The sequence below is a fragment of the Lampetra fluviatilis genome, chromosome 1 (assembly GCF_964198595.1).
Source record: "Lampetra fluviatilis chromosome 1, kcLamFluv1.1, whole genome shotgun sequence".
Lineage (NCBI taxonomy): Eukaryota > Metazoa > Chordata > Hyperoartia > Petromyzontiformes > Petromyzontidae > Lampetra > Lampetra fluviatilis.
Window position 1 is genome coordinate 19,660,027 of NC_136275.1, and position 21,667 is coordinate 19,681,693.

Here is a 21,667-nt window from a genome sequence, read left to right on the forward strand (position 1 = left end):
GATGAGTGAGGAGTGCAGATCGTTAGAGCAAATGGAGCCCTCTGAGAGAATGTGTGGTAAAAACATGAACGTCATGGAGATGCTCTCCGCATGCAACATTCATTAACAGCGACTAAGTGGTTTTTTTTTATTAACAAAATTGTAGGCTGGTGAGACTTCAGCCTACTGCTAACAAACTGACAATGTTTCATTAACATTAAGCATCATGTGGCTGTGTGGGTAGAAGGCTAATCGGGTCGATGTCCGTGCTCATGTAAGAATCAGAATCTTTATTTAGACTGGAGAAATCTGATGAGCTATGAAGCTCTTTTTCACAGATGTCCAGCTGCATGTCCAGGACCCATGATATACTGTGCCAAGCCCAGAGCTGAGCCAGGTTACTGCTCAGATCAGGAAGAGACTCATTTGCATTCGTTAAACTGCCACAAACATCTCACTGTTGGACCCATTGCAAAAAAGTCTTGAGACTCATAGCTCTCCCGGGTAAAAATCGGCATTACCGTATGATTACTCTAATTCTATTTCACTGTTTCATTCGAATGACGACTAAAAAATATAAGTGCACTATTGTACATCGCTGTGTAGTCAGCTTTGACTTTGAGAGCGGCAAACAGGCCAATGTCGTATGAATCAAGTTAAGTTATATCAGCAAAAAATCGGAAGGAGAACGGCAGAGAATGATGTCCTGATTAAGGCAAATGCAGTCAGCTGACAGGTTGATGGTGGGTGAGAGCCATGGGCACTGGTTGTGCTGTGGCTTATTGTTTTAGTGGAGCCATAAAGGACCTTCCTTTCGGGCACGGAGGGTGAGTTACGACAAAGAAATGATGTTTTGCCCTTCAGCTGATAACTGGCACAGAGCCAGAGATGGGGAAACCTAAAGGACGTAAGTATGGATCCTAAAATATGAAGGTTCTGAAATGTACTTTAAATGAGCATATCAAGTTGTATTTTTATATGGAGTATATTGTTTTACTACAGTATGTCAAACACAAATTTCCTTTAAGGATTCTGAATAATTATGTAGCAGTCATTTTCACAAGCTCGTCTGTGTTTGACTGAACATGTCTGCTATTAAATAAGAAAAAAAAATCCAGGTGAATTTACACGACATCTCGTGTGGGGCAGCTCTAATCTCCAGTGTGCAGTGCTGAGCCAGACGTGGTGGAAATTCCTCCTTCCTATGGTTGAGGCGAGGCTTTCTATTGAACAACCACTTGCTGACTCCTCCACAAAGTGGTACTCACGATAGCAACCCCAGAGGAATGAAACGAGTTGCCAGCCGCCGAGATATGAACGTGCAGCCTTACGACTGTAAGCATTGCATTCACTGCAGTGCGCACTTTCAGATGTGCTTCTGATATTAGGAAGCCACTGGAGCTATGCACTTTTACATCTAAATTTAAAACTCATTTATTTAGAACTGCTTTTTGTGCTAAGTTTGTTGTCCTTCCCCCGCAACCTCAGAACGATTGGCTACGTACGGTGCAAAGAAGTTCAACATACGTACAACACAGATACTGCTGCGCCACCTGGGCCATTGGTGTTAATGGAAGGCAAATATTCCGATAATGTTGCTTGTTAAAAATGACAGAATGCAGAATCAGCACACACACACACTCAGCCAGCAGTTCTCATCAGCCGCATAAACTTACCGCCACGGTCACTGGAATAGTGGAGCCGTGTTGTTGGCACCAATACAGCCGCTGGTGTTTTGTCCTGTGGTGGAATAACTGCTGAGTTTGTTTATTTTTGTTGTTGTAAAGTTTTCAAATGTCCCAAGCTTTTTTTCCAGAGCATCCTGTATGATATGTAGTTTTGCTCCAGGATCATTGATGCTAGGATAAGCAGATAGAAGGGAACACCTGCGTAATAACTGATGTCCTCCTTTAACTACCACACTGTACACTCTGTTAAGGGTGCTGCATCTGTATCAGGGAATAACTGCGGAGTTCCTTGCATATTACAAACACGTTCCCTTTGTCTAAGCCCTTATGTTGTCCTATCAACACACGAGCCATTTTGGTTGTATTTACAACAATGTCTGTTTTTCTCGAGCCATACGATCAACTGCTAAGCAAATCGTTCTTTGTGTGTTGAAATGTCTTTGACGTGTGCGGCGCTGTTGCTGAGTAGTCGGTGGCTAAAATGACTCCAGCGAATCGAATGGTTGCGGAAAGCAATTTGCTTTATTTCAAACCACTTGGTTAATGTCAAAGAAGTGTGCTTTCGCAACCCTTAACAAATGTTATGCAGACATGAAAGAAATTCCTCGGCGCTTTGCTCAGAGATGGTTTTCACTGATCTTGCACACTGAACGGTTAAAGTGTAGCAAGTCAGGAATTTGAAGTGAAGTCAGAAATCGTAGCGATTGGGTAATGTAAATAATGTACCGTAGTTATTTGGTTTATATATATTCAAACGGAACATGAAGAGCTGCGAGATCAATTCAGGGGACTGGGAGCAAACTGCCAGCGATCGACTCATCTGGCAGCAGACTGTGAAAACAGGCCTCAGGAGAGGCGAGGAGAAAAGACACACTACGTGGCAGACCAAGTGGGAACTACAAACACCTCTGGAGCTAGTAATAGGATTTTACCCTTTTATCTGACACCAAAACTGACACCTCTGGAGCTGCCACTGCATTCACTTGCAATTGCTGTGTCAAGGATTGCCACTCAAGGATTGGCCTTATAAATAATTATCGGCACTGCAAAATCCACAGCTGACCTCGTAAAGCACCATAGGCCTCATTTCTAGCCAAAGGTTGTAGGAATGTGAAATAGCACCGACCGTACTGACCATCTGATGCCAATAAAAAGATCGAATAGCGCGGCAATATTTGGTCAGAGTGCTGATGCCAACAAGCGATGAAAATCATATTTCCCTCATTCCAACAACAGATAACCAACCATAGCTGAAGGTGAGCTCTAAACTGTGGCATAGACAGCACTGCACAGCTACACATTACAAAGAAAATACTGTGTCTTCACGTTGACAGGGAGGTCTAAGAATAACCTTTAATATTTAATATTAGGAGAATATATATGTAATGTAGTAACTCGGCGGGAGACGACTTCACGGGTAGCACACTCTTTATTTCACCAAACTCGTTCACAGGTGACTAACACCCACTTAGTATCTCGGGTGACAACCACCCACTTAGCTACCCTGGCGACTAACGCCCACTGAGCTACTCGGGTGACCAACACCCACTTAGCTACCCTGGCGACTAACGCCCACTGAGCTACTCGGGTGACCAACACCCACTTAGCTACTCGGCGACTAACGCCCACTGAGCTACTCGGGTGACCAACACCCACTTAGCTACCCTGGCGACTAACGCCCACTGAGCTACTCGGGTGACCAACACCCACTTAGCTACCCTGGCGACTAACGCCCACTGAGCTACTCGGGTGACCAACACCCACTTAGCTACTCGGCGACTAACGCCCACTGAGCTACTCTGGACACTCCCTGCCCGGGGTGTCCGTCTTGACTGTGGGTCCCCAGCCCGACCCACGTGGGCGTCGGACCCCGGGTCCCACAGTCTCGCCTCCGAGCCACACAGGGCCCCGGTCCCTACAAGGACGGCGGGACTAGGGGTCTCGGGGCACTAGGTCTTCAACTCCGTCTTCGATCTTCAACTGGATCACTCTCCCCGAGTGCTCTCGCGCGTCCCCCTTTATACCCCACCTGCGGACGTCGCTGCGAGCACCCATCCTATTCGACCAATCACTGGGCGCTGGCTACGATCCTGTTTTCCCACATCTCAGCGTGCCTCACCACCCACGCCGCGCCGCCCCGTCATCTGTCACTCCCGGCGCGCGCGTCCACACCACGCCCACAACGCGTGCCCAACCCCGCACCCCGCGCCGCCCCGTGATCCATCACTGTCACAGTCGGCGCACGTCAACACCACCACTACATATATAATAGCAGGTCGATTTTCTGCAACCTCAAAAGCTCCCTGAAGGAACGATCAATTTTTCAGGATGGGTAGGGCTTTGGATATCAGCGCTCACTGTGAATACACAGCTATGATTATTGACCACTGTAATTATAAAAGCAGCAGGGTTGTAAGTCGACACTGTGAGGTGGAAGCATGGAATTAACAACAACACTTGTTATTATTGTCTGCTAAAATGGCTTTGACGACCGATTTGACGTGTCTATTAAGGACTATGCCGAGGTCTATGTGAAGCTATTGGTGATGACAGATGTGTGCATAGATATATAGTTGCAACTTTATAATGTTTGACTCATTTACGTGTATACATGTACGTAGGGACCCACAGACCTGATTCCAGGTACAGTAATCATGGAAAATTTAATACGTGTAAAAAAATAGGAACCCCCCCCCCCCATGGCATATCTGCCAAGTGATGTCCACGTTTAATTGCAATCTTTAGGATTTAACCATTGAACCACTTAATTTTCAAAGGTTATTTTTTTAGATCACCCCCAAAGGATCCTCATCTTCGGTGGGGGTGGTGGGGGGAAGAGATGCAAGAACACTGAGCCAGAACCACTGAGATTCTGCATTCAATTCTGGGTTTCCGCCACGCATGATTAAACCGACTTCTCAGGTGTAGTTGTTACGTTACTAGAGCCTCAACATGGTCAGCAGTCACTGAGCAAAAGCCCTATCACGTGCCATTTGGTTTTCAAGTTTACGTGTAATTGTAATGTTATTTCATCTGGCAAATTTCAGGTCCAAATATTGAACGCTTTTGACTGCCATGCGATAAGTATTTCTCTCGAGTAGGATTTGTAGGAAAGTGGGCCTCCTTGTGTGTGGATTTTTTTTTTATGGAAAGGGATCTTGGAAGTGTTTCTCTGATACCTACTTCCACGGACTGCTTTTTAACAGACATGGTAATGCACTGCTCTGCAAGAGTTCCAAATGGAAGCGCTTTACCTTTGCCCTGGAATGTTTATAGGTGGGCGTTGAACGCTTGCTCTAAACTATTTGAATCGGTCCTTTGAGCAATCTATAAATCATTAATTTGTCTTAACTATTTACAGACAGGAAGTTTTATTTTTTGTGCATTGAACAACTCTGGACAGTTTTTTTTATTGTTATTTAAAAATATAAAAAGTAATTCAATGTGCAACCCTTTTGGAAAGCCACTCCTGGTTCAGAATCAGAATATGTATTTATACTGGAGGAATCCGATTAGCTATAAAGCTCCTTTTTCACAGATGTTAGTTATGGTAGTTGTTTCATGCTGGTCAGTGCAGATTGGCGAAGGGGAGTCAGTGCCCAGAACCAGTTCGGATATCACTCACCACTCTTGTAAGCCTTAACCGGATATCAAACGCAGGTTTGCCGAGTCCATCGAGCATGGTGCTAACCACTGCTCCGCTCCACTTCTCCACCCCTTTATTAAAATTTAATACTGCCGAAGCAAATGCGTTCTAATACCTTGTGTATAAGCCAGTGAGCCATGTGGCAAGCTAATTTTAGAAGATTCCCAATGAATCCCCATTTAAACTTTAGAGCATCAAACAATCAAATAAATTATTATATATATGTGTGTTGCACTGTATTTAAGTTAACTAGTTTGCTGTCCTTCCCGCGCACCTCCGATTAGCATGGTCGGCTACGTACGGTGCGAAAGAAGTTCAACATACACACATACATACTGTAAAGTACATATTCTACCTTTTCATATCGTCTTGAGCACAAAACGTGTTTCTAGCTGCATGCGTATGCCTTTGCCATCTGTATCCCTGCGTAGTGAGTCCAACTGAGTCACAGCCGTTGCTCCTTTTAGAGGCAACACATTTATTGTAACACCGTAACACAAAGGGGTAACGGCCCCTTTACCCGATACAGCCTAGGGTGGTGACCTCACCCAGCTAACTACACTACAAAGAGGGGTTACTGCTACGAAGGGTCGGACCCTCACTCGGGTCTCTGACCACGTGGTTGCCTCGTAAGACGAAGAGCTTCAGCTTGAGACGTAGATCTTCCCGCTTGTCGATGTTGAGCTTCCAGCTTGTAGAATGCAGCGACCCCGGTCCCTCTTAGGGACCCGCCTTATATCCCCCTACAGTCGGGGCCGCTCAGCCCTCGGCTTCGCCCGCCTTCTCGAACATTCTCATTCCCTCTCGATCCTTCTCAAGAGCTCTCCTCGGACACGTGATCACCCACTAGCCCCCCGCCCCCCACCTGGTGCCCCCTGTGTGGACACTCCGGATCACGTGTCTACGGGGTCAACCAGAGTGCCATGGCCCGGGGCAACCCTGCCCCTGGGCTGACGCTCACCACCTCCCCCTCGGGGGAGCCCCCACCACACGCCGTGCGTGGTGCCCGCACTATCCCAGTGCTCACCAAGCCCCGCTAGGGCTGGTTTTACACACAACCACCCACACGGTGCTGTCCACGATGTAGGAACATCGAACGGAACGGCCCTTCTGGGCCGGCACCATACAGTGACATCCATGATGTCCCTACACCTGCAATGTCTTGTTTTCAACAGAACGAGTACAATGGTCTAGACTTAAAACTTTCCTGACTGCAGGAATTCATATTCTTGGTTCTTTTGGTAAAGTCACGTAGATAGAAAACAAAAATCAAGACGACCGCTTGTGTTGCGATCGAAACATCGTGGGTTTTTTGCTTTTAATTTTTGTTTTCTATCTACCGAAAGAACCAAGAATATGAGTACAATGGTCGTTTATTTAGATATAAATGAAGCAAATGTGTAGAATCCTCAACGGATGAAATTGCTAAAACGGTGTAGGCAATTTAAGATAAATTACATCCTCTATGCTGCTTTAATGGAGTAGGACCTCAGATGAAATTGGGTGGTTTTGAATCGAGGTTAAATTTGAGGTCACTATCTAACCCTACATTATAGCCGTTGGGCCCTGCCGTTGTGTGTAAAGTAATTGACCGTGGCTAAATAGATGTGGAGGAGAAAAATGGTCCTTATTCATTATTAACTTTGCCTTTGTTCTCATTATTTAAGTCACAACATGTTACAACGAGCGAGAATAACATCAAAACCTGGCTATGCTTTCTTTGCATGGTTGTGTGTTTTTCCCATTACAGCTTTACACGTACATTATTGTCATAAAAAAACATTTAATACAGTAGGGCTATAAATATACTCCCTCTTGCAATTTTTCGGGCAGAAATTTGCCCCCAGGTGTTTCGTATTGCACGCTACTCATTTTTTTTTAGAATTCTGCCCGTGGGCTGGGGTTGGCAGCGCCACTCCTCGTTGCACGACTAAAAGTCATACCTCCTTTGCCTGCGCGTGTGAGACGGAATTAAGTTGACGTGCAAGCACTTGATTCCACGAAAAAGCCGGTGCCTGATTGCATTGTCCCCAAAAACACCGCCCCGATTTAGAGCGCCGCCGAAGCCAGGGCGGCGGTGTCAGCCAAGCGTGCGGGCGAACAGAAAACCCGGCTGGGGATGACACCAGCCCTCTCTTCGACGAAGACAGCAAGCAAGCCGGCCAGACCCTCCGCCCCCGCCTCCGAGAAGCATCCGGCGCCCGCGACGAGTGGTTCGGCGCTCAGATCCTCCGCGCCAGCCTCGGCGAGGTCCACCCTGGCGGTGAAGCAGGACGTGGCGAAGCTGACGGGCACCTTGAGAGCCAAACCGAGCATCCCGGCCGCCACGGAGAAGTCCCCCAGACCGGCAGCCGCTACCGCAGCCGGTCCCGTTGCTGCCGCTGTCTCTGTGACCGCGAAGGCGCTCATCCCTGCTGCCGCCAGCCCGACGCGGCCGACCTGTGAGTGCTCGCTCGCGCAATTGTGCTCGCTCGTGTGCCGTGTGCGAACAATTATTGTTCATCCGACGTCGATGTGTGTGCTTGCGGTTCAAGCGACATGAGCAAACAGTGTAGGTTTATTTCATAGCGTTACGGCTTGTGCATGCTTAACTAATCCCGAGCGCACAAAATAAGTCGACAATGTAGAACCAAATGTATTTTGTTGAAAATTTTTGAGCAATTTTAATAGATTTATCCTGCCTTATTGCATTGCACATTTAAGCACATTCTTGATTTGTAATACAATTATATTACATTTTTTATCGTGTAGTTAGGTAATCTCGTATACTCTTAAGATAGTGACTGAACACGCTGCCATTCTTGAGGTAGAAACGATGGCTGAAATGGGTCGCATTGTGGTTACAGTGTCGACATTGTTACATCGCTACAGGGTGTGCGTTTAAGTGAAAAGCGGTATTCAGAGTGATACAAAAATACTTTTATGATTGTGTTAAATGGGTGCATTCGGAATGGTGCTCTAAATAAATGTGTCGAGTGGCTCCTTAATCACAGTTGTAACAAATATTATGAAGATGTATGTTTTTCACATTTTAATGGATAGTTATTGGGTGTCATTGATGGTGAAACTGGAGTGATGTGTAAAACGCTGCTTTGTAAAAAAAAAATTAGTTCCCACGATTTAAATTGGAATTTCATGCATTTGAAGTGCATTATTTGTATTGACTACAAGCTTCAATGCTACGATGGTTTGCAAATGACAGTGCAATTCTCGAAGCAAAATTTTACATTTCTTAAATTGTATCGTTATCCTGTTTAATTGTATCACTCGAAATAAATGACTGCCTTGTGCATAATTTTAGCAGCAGCAACAAGCCGCAGCCTATAATTTATGACAAATGGGAGCAGCTACGGCTCTACAGTGATGTCACTCAGGGGAATGTTGCTAGGTTGCTTTCAGCTGGTGCTCAAAAAATCCCTTGCTACGAGGTTCACGGACTCTCTTGCGTTCGCCCTCACACCCACCGCCTTGCGCACAGCTCTGCTCACGGACCGCTGCGCCAAGCCCAGGATGACCCAGCAGAAGTCTCCGGTGTCTACAGGTGCGACCCCCATCCCACGCACAGTCAGAATACATCTGAAGCTATATTCATACTGGAGGAATCCGATGTGCTCCAAAGCTCTTTTTTTATCACAGATGTCCGGTAAGGGCACGGTGTTAGAACTGTTCCAAGTTGGATGTCACGCAAAGTCCTAATTTTCACGTCGCGGCATTTAGCAGAGCGCCCCGCTTTGCTGCGCACCCAACCGAGTGGAGCATTTTGTCGAAATCGGGCGATGGCGGCAATGTTTTGTGCTCCGCGTTCTCCGGCGGTCGGTCTTGGCAGGTACCGGCAAGAAGGGCAGCGGCACCACACCCGTCACCACTCCGGCTGCGGCCGGCGCCGTGGGCCGTCCACCCGGCTCGGCGCGCACCTCGATGGCCCCCCGAGCGCCCGGCGCGCCCGGGGCCTCCCGGAGCTCAGCCACGTCGGCCAGCGGCGGGCGCGGTGCAGGGGCCACGCCGGGCGGGGCCTCGCGCTCAGTGCCAACCACCCCCGGCGAGAAGAAGGCCTCTCGCACCCTGATGACGCCCAAATCGCCCATGGGCACGGCGCCAAACCCCAACCTGAAGGCGGTGCGATCCAAGATCGGCTCCACCGACAACATTAAGCACCAGCCAGCCGGTGGCAAGGTATGGCACTGGGCACGGGTGGGGGGGGGGAGACAAAAGGCGTGCGGTATGGGCGAGCAAGGATTTTGTAACAGTGAGATGAATGTCTTTCAGAAAGTGTTATTGTGGCTGAATATCCATAGGGACCTTTTTGCCGCTATGAAAATTATGAAAAATTAAGAATAGGCTTGACCCTTTCTGGCGATAAAACAGGAGGTTACGGAATAAAAAAGGAATAAAAAATGTGTCAGTTTTGTTGCCAGATAGAAGGGTAAAACACCAATTATCATATTTTTTACTGGCAAATGAGGTTCCAATGGTGTAAATGCTTACCCCGAGCTCTCATACTCTTATGGTGCATTGTCTTTGAGTTGTGCGCCTTTTGGCGTCATCTGGTCCAACCCATGTGAGACTAGGCTCTAAGGAAAGCTGTCTCGGGTGTGGACCAATCAACTTCAAGGACAGTGCTGGAGGAATCCGATGAGCTATAAAATCCAGTAGGAGGGCAGGTCAGATGTTAATAATGATAGCTGAAAGTGATCAGATACTCTATTCAATGCGGATAGAATAATGATATTCATTATTATGTATAAGAATACACTCAAATAAAATTTTTGATAGCAAATAAGATCACAGCAACAGCAGTAATACATGTAATGGGACTTTGCAAACTCAATTAAATTAACAATCGCGTCGCGGAACTTATTTCAGGTGGAAACTATTCTGTCAGCAAGAGGTAGGTGTTCAATGTATTTCAACTGACATTCGACACTACAGTTTTCGGTTATGCGGGTTCTGAATACGAGCTGTGTTTCAACATTAAAATATATAAAGTTATCCATTACGTATGTAAAGTCTGTACGTACTGAGAAAATACATCAGGCTTTCCCCAAACAATTGATAGAATTGCGACCCTGGGAAGAAAATTGAAGTAGCAAACACCCCCTGCTTAACGCATTTCTCGAATGATGTTCTAAGGGATTTCTGGTAAGACCGCATCTTAAGCTGCAGCTGCATTTACACCCCGTGTAGATTCAAGTCGTATTGTGAATTGTATTTGTGAATTGTATTGTGAATTGTATTTTACTCAATCCTGGCTCAGTGGGAAGTGGCTCGTTCTCTTTTTCTGCCCCCATATTTTGGATCTCGCCGCCCCCCCCCCTGCCATCTGTGCAGACCAACTCCCTACCACTGTTCAATACCAGGCTCCAGTCCTTCTTTCTCCCCTCCGCCTGTGACTGCCTGCCGATTCTCAAGAAAACCTATATGCTCTCGTACTCTTTCTTTCCTGGGCATCTGTGAAAAAGAGCTGTATTGCTCATCGGATTCCTCCAGTATAAATACACATTCTCATATATATATAGTTCCATCTCAAAACGAGATGCTATTTAGAACGAGATGTTATTTCGCAAGGCGTACCTCGGCACGAATGGAATGCGTATAAACACCGGTGCAGGATAAGGCTCACACACGTGTGTGTGTGTGCAGTGCAATGACGACGTTTACGGTGTGCGGTTATGGGATATTACAGTAATGGTCCAATTTGAGATATATAGTCAATTTATTTTGATGGGCGAGTTTGGCCTCATGCCCTCTTGTCAAAAGCAGTCCCCCTTTGGAACCCGTCCACAGAAGACTTGGCTTCACGTTATCGAATATTTTTGCTCGACAGTAGCAGAGCAAGACTTGGAAAATCATCGCCCGCCGCAGAGATGCTTTGTGCTCGCGATTGCACTGCCTCTATCTCAAGTTCATATGCCTTGTGGCTGTCTGACAGAGATTTCCATACAAAGCCATGCGATTGTTTTGTACACACGCGCACAAGAGGGGCATTCATTTGAGCAGACATATTTCCACACACGCGCGCACGCCTTAGTTCACACATCAGAGTGGATCAGCGCCCACCGCTAGCACGAGTGACTCTGTCGCACTTGCTCTGCTCGTCCGCCCTTCAGCTCACTTCGCCTGCTGTGTGCATGGCGAGGGGATGATGCGGGGAAGGAAAGAAGGGAAAGGGGGTTCAGCAGATGTCTTGCACGTCAGAGGATGCCGCAGCTATCCTCCAGTAGCTCCTGCTGGTTTCCTCGTTTGGCGTGGACCAGACATGCAATGATTCACTCACCACCCTCCATTTTCCCCACCAGCGATTCGATAAAAACGCCATGATCCCAGGCCGTGAATCTAGTTTTGACTTTCCATCTCGTCTCAACAGTTGTGTTCACCCCGTGAGTAGTCTAAATGTAACTTCAGCTGTCAATTGGCATACGTCGCAGCTGATTAATTGTCACACTCGCAATGCGATTTAATATTTTGTGTGGGTAAGAGTGAGTTTCATTTGGTGATTTGACACATCGTTACTCGCCTAATGCGAACACGGTTGAATCGTCGCCATGCAGACACGTGCATAAAATGAACGAAGGTGCAATTGTACGGGTGTGTGTCTTCTTGTGCAACACACTGACAGCTAAATCATTGTAGCCGAGTAAATATAATGTGCGCCGAAAGGTTTGTAAGAAAGCGGGGCATCACAGATGTTCTGTCATTTAAATATATCTGCATTCATTCTGCAATTGAGTCGTCCGTTTAATTGTTTCGGGTGTGGAACAGAGCCATGATACTTTTTTTTAAGATATAAATGTTTGCTGAACACCTTCAAGCTGTCATTGCCCACCCTACTTAGACATTTAAAACATTCCCCCCAAACTTGTTTTGTCATTCCTCTCAACGTGACCTTCCCCGTCATCGTTAATCTTTCGTTGTGTGGGCGTGAACAATTTGATGTTTCTGCATCAACAGAATACCATCTCCTCATATGGTCGTGGAAAATGTTACATCAGACCTTGTGAATCTTTTCGAAGGCTTGACTAATCCGTTCTTGATCTAATACTTTACATCACAGATTCGTTTGGCTCACAGGGGCTCGCACAGTTGTTACCTACTGGACATCTGCGTAACAAAAAGCTTCATAGCTCATCGGATTCCCATTCAGATTCTGATTCTCTGTTTCAAATGTAATGCCGATGCACGAATTGGAAGCTTCAGGGGACAGGGGAAGCTCTCCCCCCCCCCCCCCGCCGTGCACGTCGTCATTGCAGAGGAGGTCGTGGCATGGTTCTGTGCGCGTAAAGTGGCGTTGACCCAGATAGCGAGGCTGCAGGGGCGTCAGCTGTGCTGTCAAACCCATGTGGGTCACCCTGCTGAGTCGCCGACTGCAGTTGTGTGTTGCAGCTTGTTACCGCCGCTCGGCTTGCACTCACGATGACCGCCTGCCCAACGCACGACAACGCACGGGCGCCTTCTCCCCTGCGTCTTAATTACACTGGTCAACAAAAAAAACGTTTTTTTCTGGCCTGGACTTTTGCAGCTGTTTTGGCTCTATCACATCTCATTTTTATGCTATCGGCATACCCCATTTTCATTGATTTTACCCGAAATTAACTCTGTCACTTATGATTGCAAGCTATTGCGAGTCAGTGACTGCTTTAGTGTTAATATATGGTGCTGTATTTTTAGGACAGTGTGTTTATAATATCATTTTATGTAGATATCCACATTTATTCAATATTTTTCTTCTGCAGTTTTTATTGAAAATGCAATATTTGATATCTCGAAAACCTGATGTGATAGACAAAAACTGATGCCAGATTTGGAATCAGCACCCCCAAAATTGTTAATATTTAACAACATTGAAAACATTACAACACAGTTAATTATGCAGATATGTAGACAGTAGAGGAATTCATGAATCATTACTTTGCATCAATGTGTCACTTTTAACCCTCAAATATTTTAAACATCAGCATGTGATTAGAGGCTTCATCGTGCTGGCTATTAGAACATAACTAATATTGTAACTTATTTTTTTTGTGAAGTCAATTTTTGCGTTTACAAAAATTATCGCTGGAATTTTGTAAAAAAAAATACTCATTCCCTTAGTTAATAAATAATGAAAGTCAGTCGAGACTCCGCTCATGATTTTTAAAAATACATATATTAACAAAAAAGTTAATAACAACTCGTTCAGCATTTTGGCTAATTTGGCATTCGGTCATCGTGTTTCATTGCACACTTTACCTCATGGCGCGCAACCTGCCGATCAGCTGACAGCGGTGGAACCCCATTTATATTGCTGGGTGGGGATAATTGCAAGAAAATTTGCCCACAGGGCCACGTGGGAGTCAACCCCTGGTGCGAGAGTCAAGTCTGTGGTCAATCATTGATGCACGGCACCATCCGGCAGGCGTGGGGAGGTGTGGTCAAATAACCTCCATGACCCATAGGGCATAAGGAGGTCTTCATCCAACAGTGGATTTACTAGAGGGCTGCACGTGTACCAATGCTGTTCTGTTATTAGACGTGACACTTGTGATAAGTCACTGCTAATGGATGTGGGCCTGAACAAAGACTGTATACTGAATTGTGCTGTGGCTCCACACAGATCCAAATCGTGACCAAAAAACTGGACTTCAGCCACGTGACGTCCAAGTGCGGCTCCATGGCTAATGTCAAGCACATCCCTGGTGGAGGCAATGTGAGTTGTGCTGCCACCGTGGAGTGGATGCCACGTGACACTTTCACGCACACACGCTGCCTCTGGGTAATAGGCTGGGCTGATCTATAATCTGACCAACCAGACTCGGCCCGGCAGACTTGCTAAGCAAAACTAAACTATTTTTTATTAAACCAGGTAAGGCTCACTGAGCTATATAGCTCTTTATGAGAAGCGACCTGGCCACAAATGATAGCCTAATGAAGTGGCTTATCACGTGGAGATGTATATCAGCCATATATTCTGCGTGTTACTAAATGTGGAGGGACAAACCAGAGGACCTGGATAAAAAGCCAACGCCACCACGGGGAAAACGTGCAAACTCCGAATATACACGTGTCATATACACGTGTCAGGGTCGGGATAGAACCCACAATCTCCTGTATACCAGGCGAGGTAGGTAACATCCTGCCACCATGGCGCTCAGCAAGTGGGCTGGACCCACTTGCTAGCTTTCAGAAACAGGATCCAAAATATTTAATGCTGCAAAGCACCTGCATTTTATCCGAAAATGAAATTGCTTGCAATGGATGTGCAAAGACCATTGGTGCGAGGTGTCGAGGCCTTGGCATTGCCTCCATGCTGCCCTGTGCTGCTGTCATGAGGATTGCCGAGCGGACCCTCGTAGCACCGCAAGAACATGTGCAGGTTTCAGTCAGCCAAGGTTCCCAGATTTTCACAACGTAACCCTCATCCTGTCGTCAGGGTCACATCCACATCGTGACATTTGGGGGGTTATCCCAATAGTGAATGCACCCCGGTGGTTATTGGTGAGATTCAGAATCGTTATTTAGACTGGAGGAAGAATCCGATGAGCTATGAAGCTCTTTATCACAGATATCCAGTATGGGCACGAGGTCAGCAAGTTGCAGATGGGAGTCGTGAAGTTTGCCCACTGTACCACAGTTATACTAAATATAGTTGACGACCGGCGAGAGACTCAGAACTGAGCCGACTCGTTCTGTCACCAGCATCAGACTGCGTGCCATCTTGATTAAGCACGCTCCACACCCTCGATTAGTATAGTTGGGCTACGTATGGTACAATAGAAGTTCAACATACACCAGGAAGCAAAACGCGGACTCAAAAGTACCGCGATTTTGTCCAAAATTGTGCGGGTGTCTCTTTTGCCGCAACTAAACGCATTGGGGGTGTCGGGCCACCCACAGGGCCCACAGGTGGCTGCACCACTGTCTCTTGGCACTTCGCCTCCCGGCAGGTGGAGGTCGCAGCAGCGGAACATCGCCACTAGCAAGGCCAATACGCTGGTGCCTCATCGCCTCTGCACAAGAGCGCTGTGCTTTCAGCAGATTGGCTTCCTGCCACCTGATCTAGCGATGGCTTCTCATCCCACGCTGTTGACCCCTGCAAACATCCCAACTCTGCTGCCCTCCTCCAGTCCATAATTGCAGGGCGTTTTAATGGGATTTGCCGTCATAACGTCACGCCTGTAATATCAAGGGCATTGTATCAGGCTGCTCGCCTATGACTTTATCACCTGGAATGCACCAGTTCTCATCAGATTTCAGAATATAAGCAGGGTTGATGAGCCCGGATTGTGGTTGGATGGGCGACCGCAGGGCACGGGTCAGGTGTTATAGGCTGCTGCACAGCCACCGTGTCGCGTAGCAAAACCCACTGTTGCACTGTACTGTGCTCCTATGTCAATACTCCCCACACTTCACCAACCCGCACCTCCCAACGTGGTGAAATTTGGTCAAATAACCCCCCCCCCCATGAACCCTGACAGCATAGGGACAAAAGGGCTGTACAAGTGCAGGCATTATACCGCTTATGCATTTAAGTCGAGGAACGTATCCACGCAGGGCTTGATGCCAATAGAGATGATGTAAAATTTTTCACCCAGTTTTTAATATAGATCACATTTATTAATGTTTTTATTGACTTTAGACTTTGCATTCTTTCTCAGCGTGCACACTAACATGACCGTGCTAGCCTTCACATTAGAGGTGTAACAGTTCACCCCCTCCCAGATATATGATGAGCTGTCATTAATCAGGATCATGATACAATTCTAGAATCATATAATGTTTACAATGTGGTGAAAGTAATGCCTCTAATGGCTGCAAGAGTCACGTGAACCCATTTCACACCGAATATTTTCTTACGCGCACGATTCCAGACATGCATCACACTTGCGAGAATCAATCTTTATTGATGATGCATCGTTATGACGTCACTGAACCTGATATAATTTCATCATTTGCACATGGTCAATTGATTTTGCGTGACCTTGCATGTTCTCCTTTAAATAGAATACATTCCACGCAATTATTCTTCATAGCTCTCATAATACTGGGCAGATGTGTTTATTAAATGAAACTGTTTTAACACTGCTAATGATGCTATATTGGAGGAGAGGATGATAATGTGATGTTGGTTATATCGTTAAATAGCTATTTGACACCCTCTCCGACGAGTCTGATTTCTCTGGGCTGCACGATTTCACAGGAAGTTGACACCGTTGACCAAATTGGCATCTTTTATTGTCTGGTGTGGCTCACACCGAACACTCCAATTTATCCTTTTTTAAAATGGAAATTTCACAACATTTATATACTGTATTACATTGTATTTTATTCACACCATACATACAATATAAATGTTTAACCAACTATGTGTCCAGATGTGTGCATTGTGAATCTACTGCTCATGGTAATGCTTTCTGCTATCAGGAGAAGGCTTACCATATTGCCTAATTCCAGGTGCAAATTGTTTCCAAGAAGGTAGATGTCCGTCACGTGGCTTCCAAGTGTGGATCTAAGGACAACATTACTCACAAACCAGGTGGGTCCATCCGCACCGGCTTCCTCGTGTCACTCTGCTGCCGCCTACAAGCTGATTCGCAACTTTCCACACCTACGTTTTTTTTTCTCAAAATGGTCGGCGCAAACGATGCATTGTTGTTTATGTGACTCAATTGGGATTACACACAGGTCAGGTGCTGAGTCTCCCTTGTGCCCACAGGAACAGCTGTCACTGCGTATACCCTTTCATATGTTTGAAATATAATGTAAGGTGTTCTGAGAATTCCTGACGTAGAGGGTGCTTTTCTCAAAAACAAATCATTATCATCATTTGGGTTGGGTTGGGTTTTTTGTTTGCCAAGGGGTGCAGTTGGTTAATTTTCCCAATGATGCTACTCTTTGGATTTCCAGTCGCAACAAAGAAGGCATCGCGTGAAGAGGAATTACATTGCAGTTGCGAGATAAATGTCTTGTCGCGAGCAGCTATTCACTCAGCTAGAGAATAGAACAGTCAGAAAATCCCCTGCTTTGCTTCTCTTATATATTGATCTCCTGTCAATACTGGTATATATAGCTTGGGTAAGATCAACCTGAGTACGAATACTAATGCCAGGATGATATTCTCCGATAGTGATTGCTGCATTGGTAAATATCATCTCACCTCGATGCCCTTAAAGCCCCTACAGCCGAAAATGTCAAAACTCATTGAGTTTCAATTCAGAAACGTTTGAGGGGAGTTTCTAGATACTCTCGTACATTGCATTACCCCCTTCCCCCACCAGGACTCGAGGCAACCTCACGCATGCTTTTGTGTTTATCTAATCTCAACACTCCTCCGCATAAAGACGCACGCCGTGGTGTGGTGGGGGCACTTATTTTAAGAGTGCCCTTTAAAGAGGAAAGGGGGTATATTGCCAATCACAGGCAGTCACTTTGTCTACGGTGCCATACTCACTTAACCATTTTTTTTTTTGCAAAGGAGCATTGTCACGGCAGCACACTGGCGATGCACGCTCCGGAGGTCGACTCGTTTTTTTATCCACACTGCTGTGACTGCAGAGGGCCAGCCAGGGATGTGCTGTTGTCAAGCCGTATTACGTCCTCAGCCATCTGTGATTCACTCTGAGATATGCGAGCTACACAATTAAATAAATAATCCCTTCAACACCAACAGGATTTTGTGTGTATGTCTGTGTGACAGGTGGAGGGAACATTCAGATTGTCAGTAAGAAGCTGGATTTCAGCGAGAAGGCTCAATCCAAAGTAGGCTCCCTGGACAATGCAGATCATGTTCCAGGAGGCGGTAATGTTAAGGTGAATGTCCCATGAATGTGTGAGTGTGCTGCCTAGTGCCTTGGCAGGTGTTTTACACATTCACATCATCGTCACCAGCTATTGTCTATCCACTGCTGGACGAAGCCCTTCCTATGCCGTCACCATTTGTCATGATCCAATGCTGCTTCCATCTTACGCCTGCAAATGAATTGATTTCTTCGTTCCCTCTTCAGGGGTGGTGGGGGAGGTGGTACACGTTGTCTCCTTTGGATGCCATTCCATCACAAATCCCATCCATGGCCATGAACCCAATTAGTGATGTGTCCTGCCCAAGACCACTTACTTTTCTTGAGTGTCAATATGATGTCTCTGGCTTGTGTTTGTTGTCTGATCCACGTGATCACTTTTCTGTTTCTTGTGTGTACGTATGTTGAACGTCTTTCATACCGTACGTAGCCAAGCCTGCTAATTGTAGGTGTAAATCCAAGCACTCATCTCTCCACTCTGCTTCGTGTACTTTTCAGCTTTTGATCTATAGCCTCTGTCAGTGGCCGTGTTTGTGATCCATTATCAGATCTGACAATTTGCACTGATGGACCACTTTCTTCTTCAGATGCCTTGTTCTGCTCATATTCATAATCTATATTTAGACTGGAGGAGGAATCCGATGAGCTATGAAGCTCTTTTTCACAGATGTCCGGTATGGGCAGATCAGTACCAGCATCAACTTTCTAAAGACACTTCTTACTGCTATTGTTCTCTATTTCACTGATGTGATGCCCTATGTATGCACATGCTGCTGTGTTCTCAAGTTGTATTCGTACCACAGTTAATTTGTATTATTTACAAAACTTGTTTTACACTAAGTTAGATGTGCCAATATTTAAGTCCAACCTTGCAGCGTACTTCGTGAATTGCTTCAATACCTCTCGTAATTGAATTTCGCTTAGTTGACTAAAACCTTTTCCATTTACGTTTCAGCCTAAACTCTCCAATGTATTGCTTAGAAATATATATTCAAAAATTGCTCTAAACAATCTTGGTGAGAGCGTATCTCCTTGCTTGACTCCTGTTCTGATTTGTATTTTGCAATTCTCTACCGCGCAAATCAAACTTGCCAAATTTGAAAATGACCCGCAAATTATAAATAGCAATTATCGCCCCCTACTGGCAAATTAAACTATTCCTGTCTCTTGAGTTATCGCCTGGTTAAATAAAATAATTTTGAAGCTTAAAACTCAATATAGCAGTGCCTTCTTTGTAAAATCTTTGACGATTGCTTCAGTTTCCACTGAATCGAATGCGTTTTTTTTTTATAAACAATAAAAACCAGGCACGATTGTATTTGAAATTCATTTGTCTTTTCAAACACTTGATTTATGTTGTGTACGTGGTCACTGATGGGAAATCCTTTCCGAAATCCAGTTTGCTTACATGCTTTATTTGGTCTCTAAAACGTCCACAATCTGTTCCCTGGGATATATCAAAACACTTTCTGCCAGTCTACATGGCCAACCTGAAACACTTGTCTACCAGGTGCCTACCAGGTAGATGACATCTCCATCTCCTTCACATCCCTTTCTCCCCATCAGATCGAGTCGCAGAAGCTGAGTTTCCGCGAAACTGCCAAGTCCCGCACGAACTACGGCAATTCCTCCCACTCGCCCACGACATCAGGAGGGCCCTCGGGACGCATGAGCAAGGTGTCGTCCACGGGCAGCCTGAGCCAGGATGCTTCCCCTGAGCCATGCGACGCACAGGAGCAGCAGAACCACCAACAGAGCCAGCAGCAGCAGCAGCTGTCCACTGAAATCACCGAGGCACTGGCCGGGCAAGGGTTGTAGGGTGGACACACACAAGCACTTCGCGGGTCGGAAGTGGCAGCAGGGGCTAAAGGGTCACAGCAGCTCCAAACTCCCTCCCACCCCCTCCTCCGCCCCAGCACGCACACATGCATGCTAGCTCCCGTTAACGTGACACACGTTAACGGGAGCTCTCCTGAGACAGACACCTGTGCGCGCGCGCGTGCGTGTGTGTGTGTGTTTGCGGACACGCGCACACCACGTTCGCACCCACACGAGCGCGCAGACCCTGTACGTGTCCACCATTACGTGCTCTCATACCTGCCCACACGAGCCCATGCAGCACAGCATCCAGTTTCACCGGAATGTGCCCGGCCAGACCCGATATGCCCCCCCCCATCCTTCAATCAAGCAGGAGAGGCAGGGTGTGCTGCATCTGCAACCACTCTGGCTGGCACCATTGGTTATGAACACACAACACAACACACAACGTGCACGGCTGAGGAGCTTCTAATAACCCCCCCCCCCCACTCCCGATCCATTGCCACATCTGTGTTATTACGCTGCACGCAGTTTTGGCATTCTGTAAAAGATAATGTTGCTTTGATAGCCTTTAGGAACACCTCGAGATTTCTAAATGAAATGGCCGTTGTAAATGACCCAAAAGAGCTGGCAGAGTATGAATACGTTATTACGTGTGGTATTTCTGTAACAGTAATTTCAGTGTTTTCCGAAACACGTACAAGTACATGCTACCAGAAAAATAATCGCACATGATTGGCTGCAAAACCCATCTAATATATAGTACATATATATATATAACCTAATACATCTCGGTGGTGAAGCAAAACACACGAAATCTCGCTTGCAAGTGCCATCCATGGGGCCGAGATACAGGTCACGCTGCAGGCACGTCTGGCCCCCATGCACTGACTGGCTAGCTGGCGAGTGGCCGCGATGAGACTGTGGTGGGGTCGATGGTCTGGCTGGGTGAGGCCGAGCGATGTCTGCACACCGAGCACGGTTTTCGTCTCACCGCACGTCTTCGGACGGACCTGCCGTGCCGTTGAACTCACTCGTAGTTGAAACGAATGCTGCAACCTTGGCAGTTAATCTCCCACACGTTAATCTGGCTATTGCTTGTGTTTAATACTTTTGAATATTTATTACATCCTAAATGTTCTCTATCGTAGCTGGAGTAGTTCTAGGGTAATGTTCATATTACCATGCATTTTAACACCTTGGAAAGTTTAAGGTGTTACATTTTCAGTAGTTCGTTTTACGTGTAAAACTACTTTTAACTGTCTACGAGTCAGGAATGAGGAATGAGACGGTGGTTATTTATTGCCGTGGCATTGCCGGCTTACTGGTAGACAGCGCCACGAGGGATATGTCCAGACGGCAAATTTAACATAGTATTGTAATGATGGTGTTGACAAAAAATATTTATCCAAGAACATTTTGCATGACCAATGGCTTGTAGCGTATACAAGTGTTGCAAGTTTTCGGGAATTACATTGCAGTATGTTAGCTGTAATGTCGACCACATTACACACGTGTCAAACGGGAATCCATTATCCCTGACAAGAGCACACTTTTGCCATTCAGCACAATGCAGAGGAAATACGATGGCGGGTCAGTGTGATGTTGACGTTAGGATTACGATGGCAGTGTTGCTGTTGGTAATGATGGGTGTGTGATAGTGAAGGTGATGGCGGCGTTACGTTTAGGATTTTGATGGAAGTGGCAGTGCTGTTGGTGAACGACAGAGGCATAAACGATGGCTTTGGTATTAGACGATATTGGAA

General features: G+C 46.3%; 1 protein-coding gene across 1 annotated transcript in view; it reads left to right on the forward strand.

Moving 5' to 3' along the window:
• The window catches only part of LOC144933725 (uncharacterized), a 61,005-nt gene extending 40,965 nt beyond the window's left edge, over window positions 1–20,040 (forward strand). The window contains exons 10-16 of the mRNA XM_078858796.1: window positions 7,367–7,754; window positions 8,792–8,854; window positions 9,140–9,486; window positions 13,904–13,996; window positions 16,741–16,822; window positions 17,984–18,096; window positions 19,650–20,040. Of these exons, the coding sequence (XP_078714922.1) occupies window positions 7,367–7,754; window positions 8,792–8,854; window positions 9,140–9,486; window positions 13,904–13,996; window positions 16,741–16,822; window positions 17,984–18,096; window positions 19,650–19,901 (1,338 nt within the window). The 3' untranslated portion in view covers window positions 19,902–20,040. The remainder of the gene's footprint in view (window positions 1–7,366; window positions 7,755–8,791; window positions 8,855–9,139; window positions 9,487–13,903; window positions 13,997–16,740; window positions 16,823–17,983; window positions 18,097–19,649) is intronic.
• The last annotated feature ends 1,627 nt before the right edge of the window (window positions 20,041–21,667 follow it).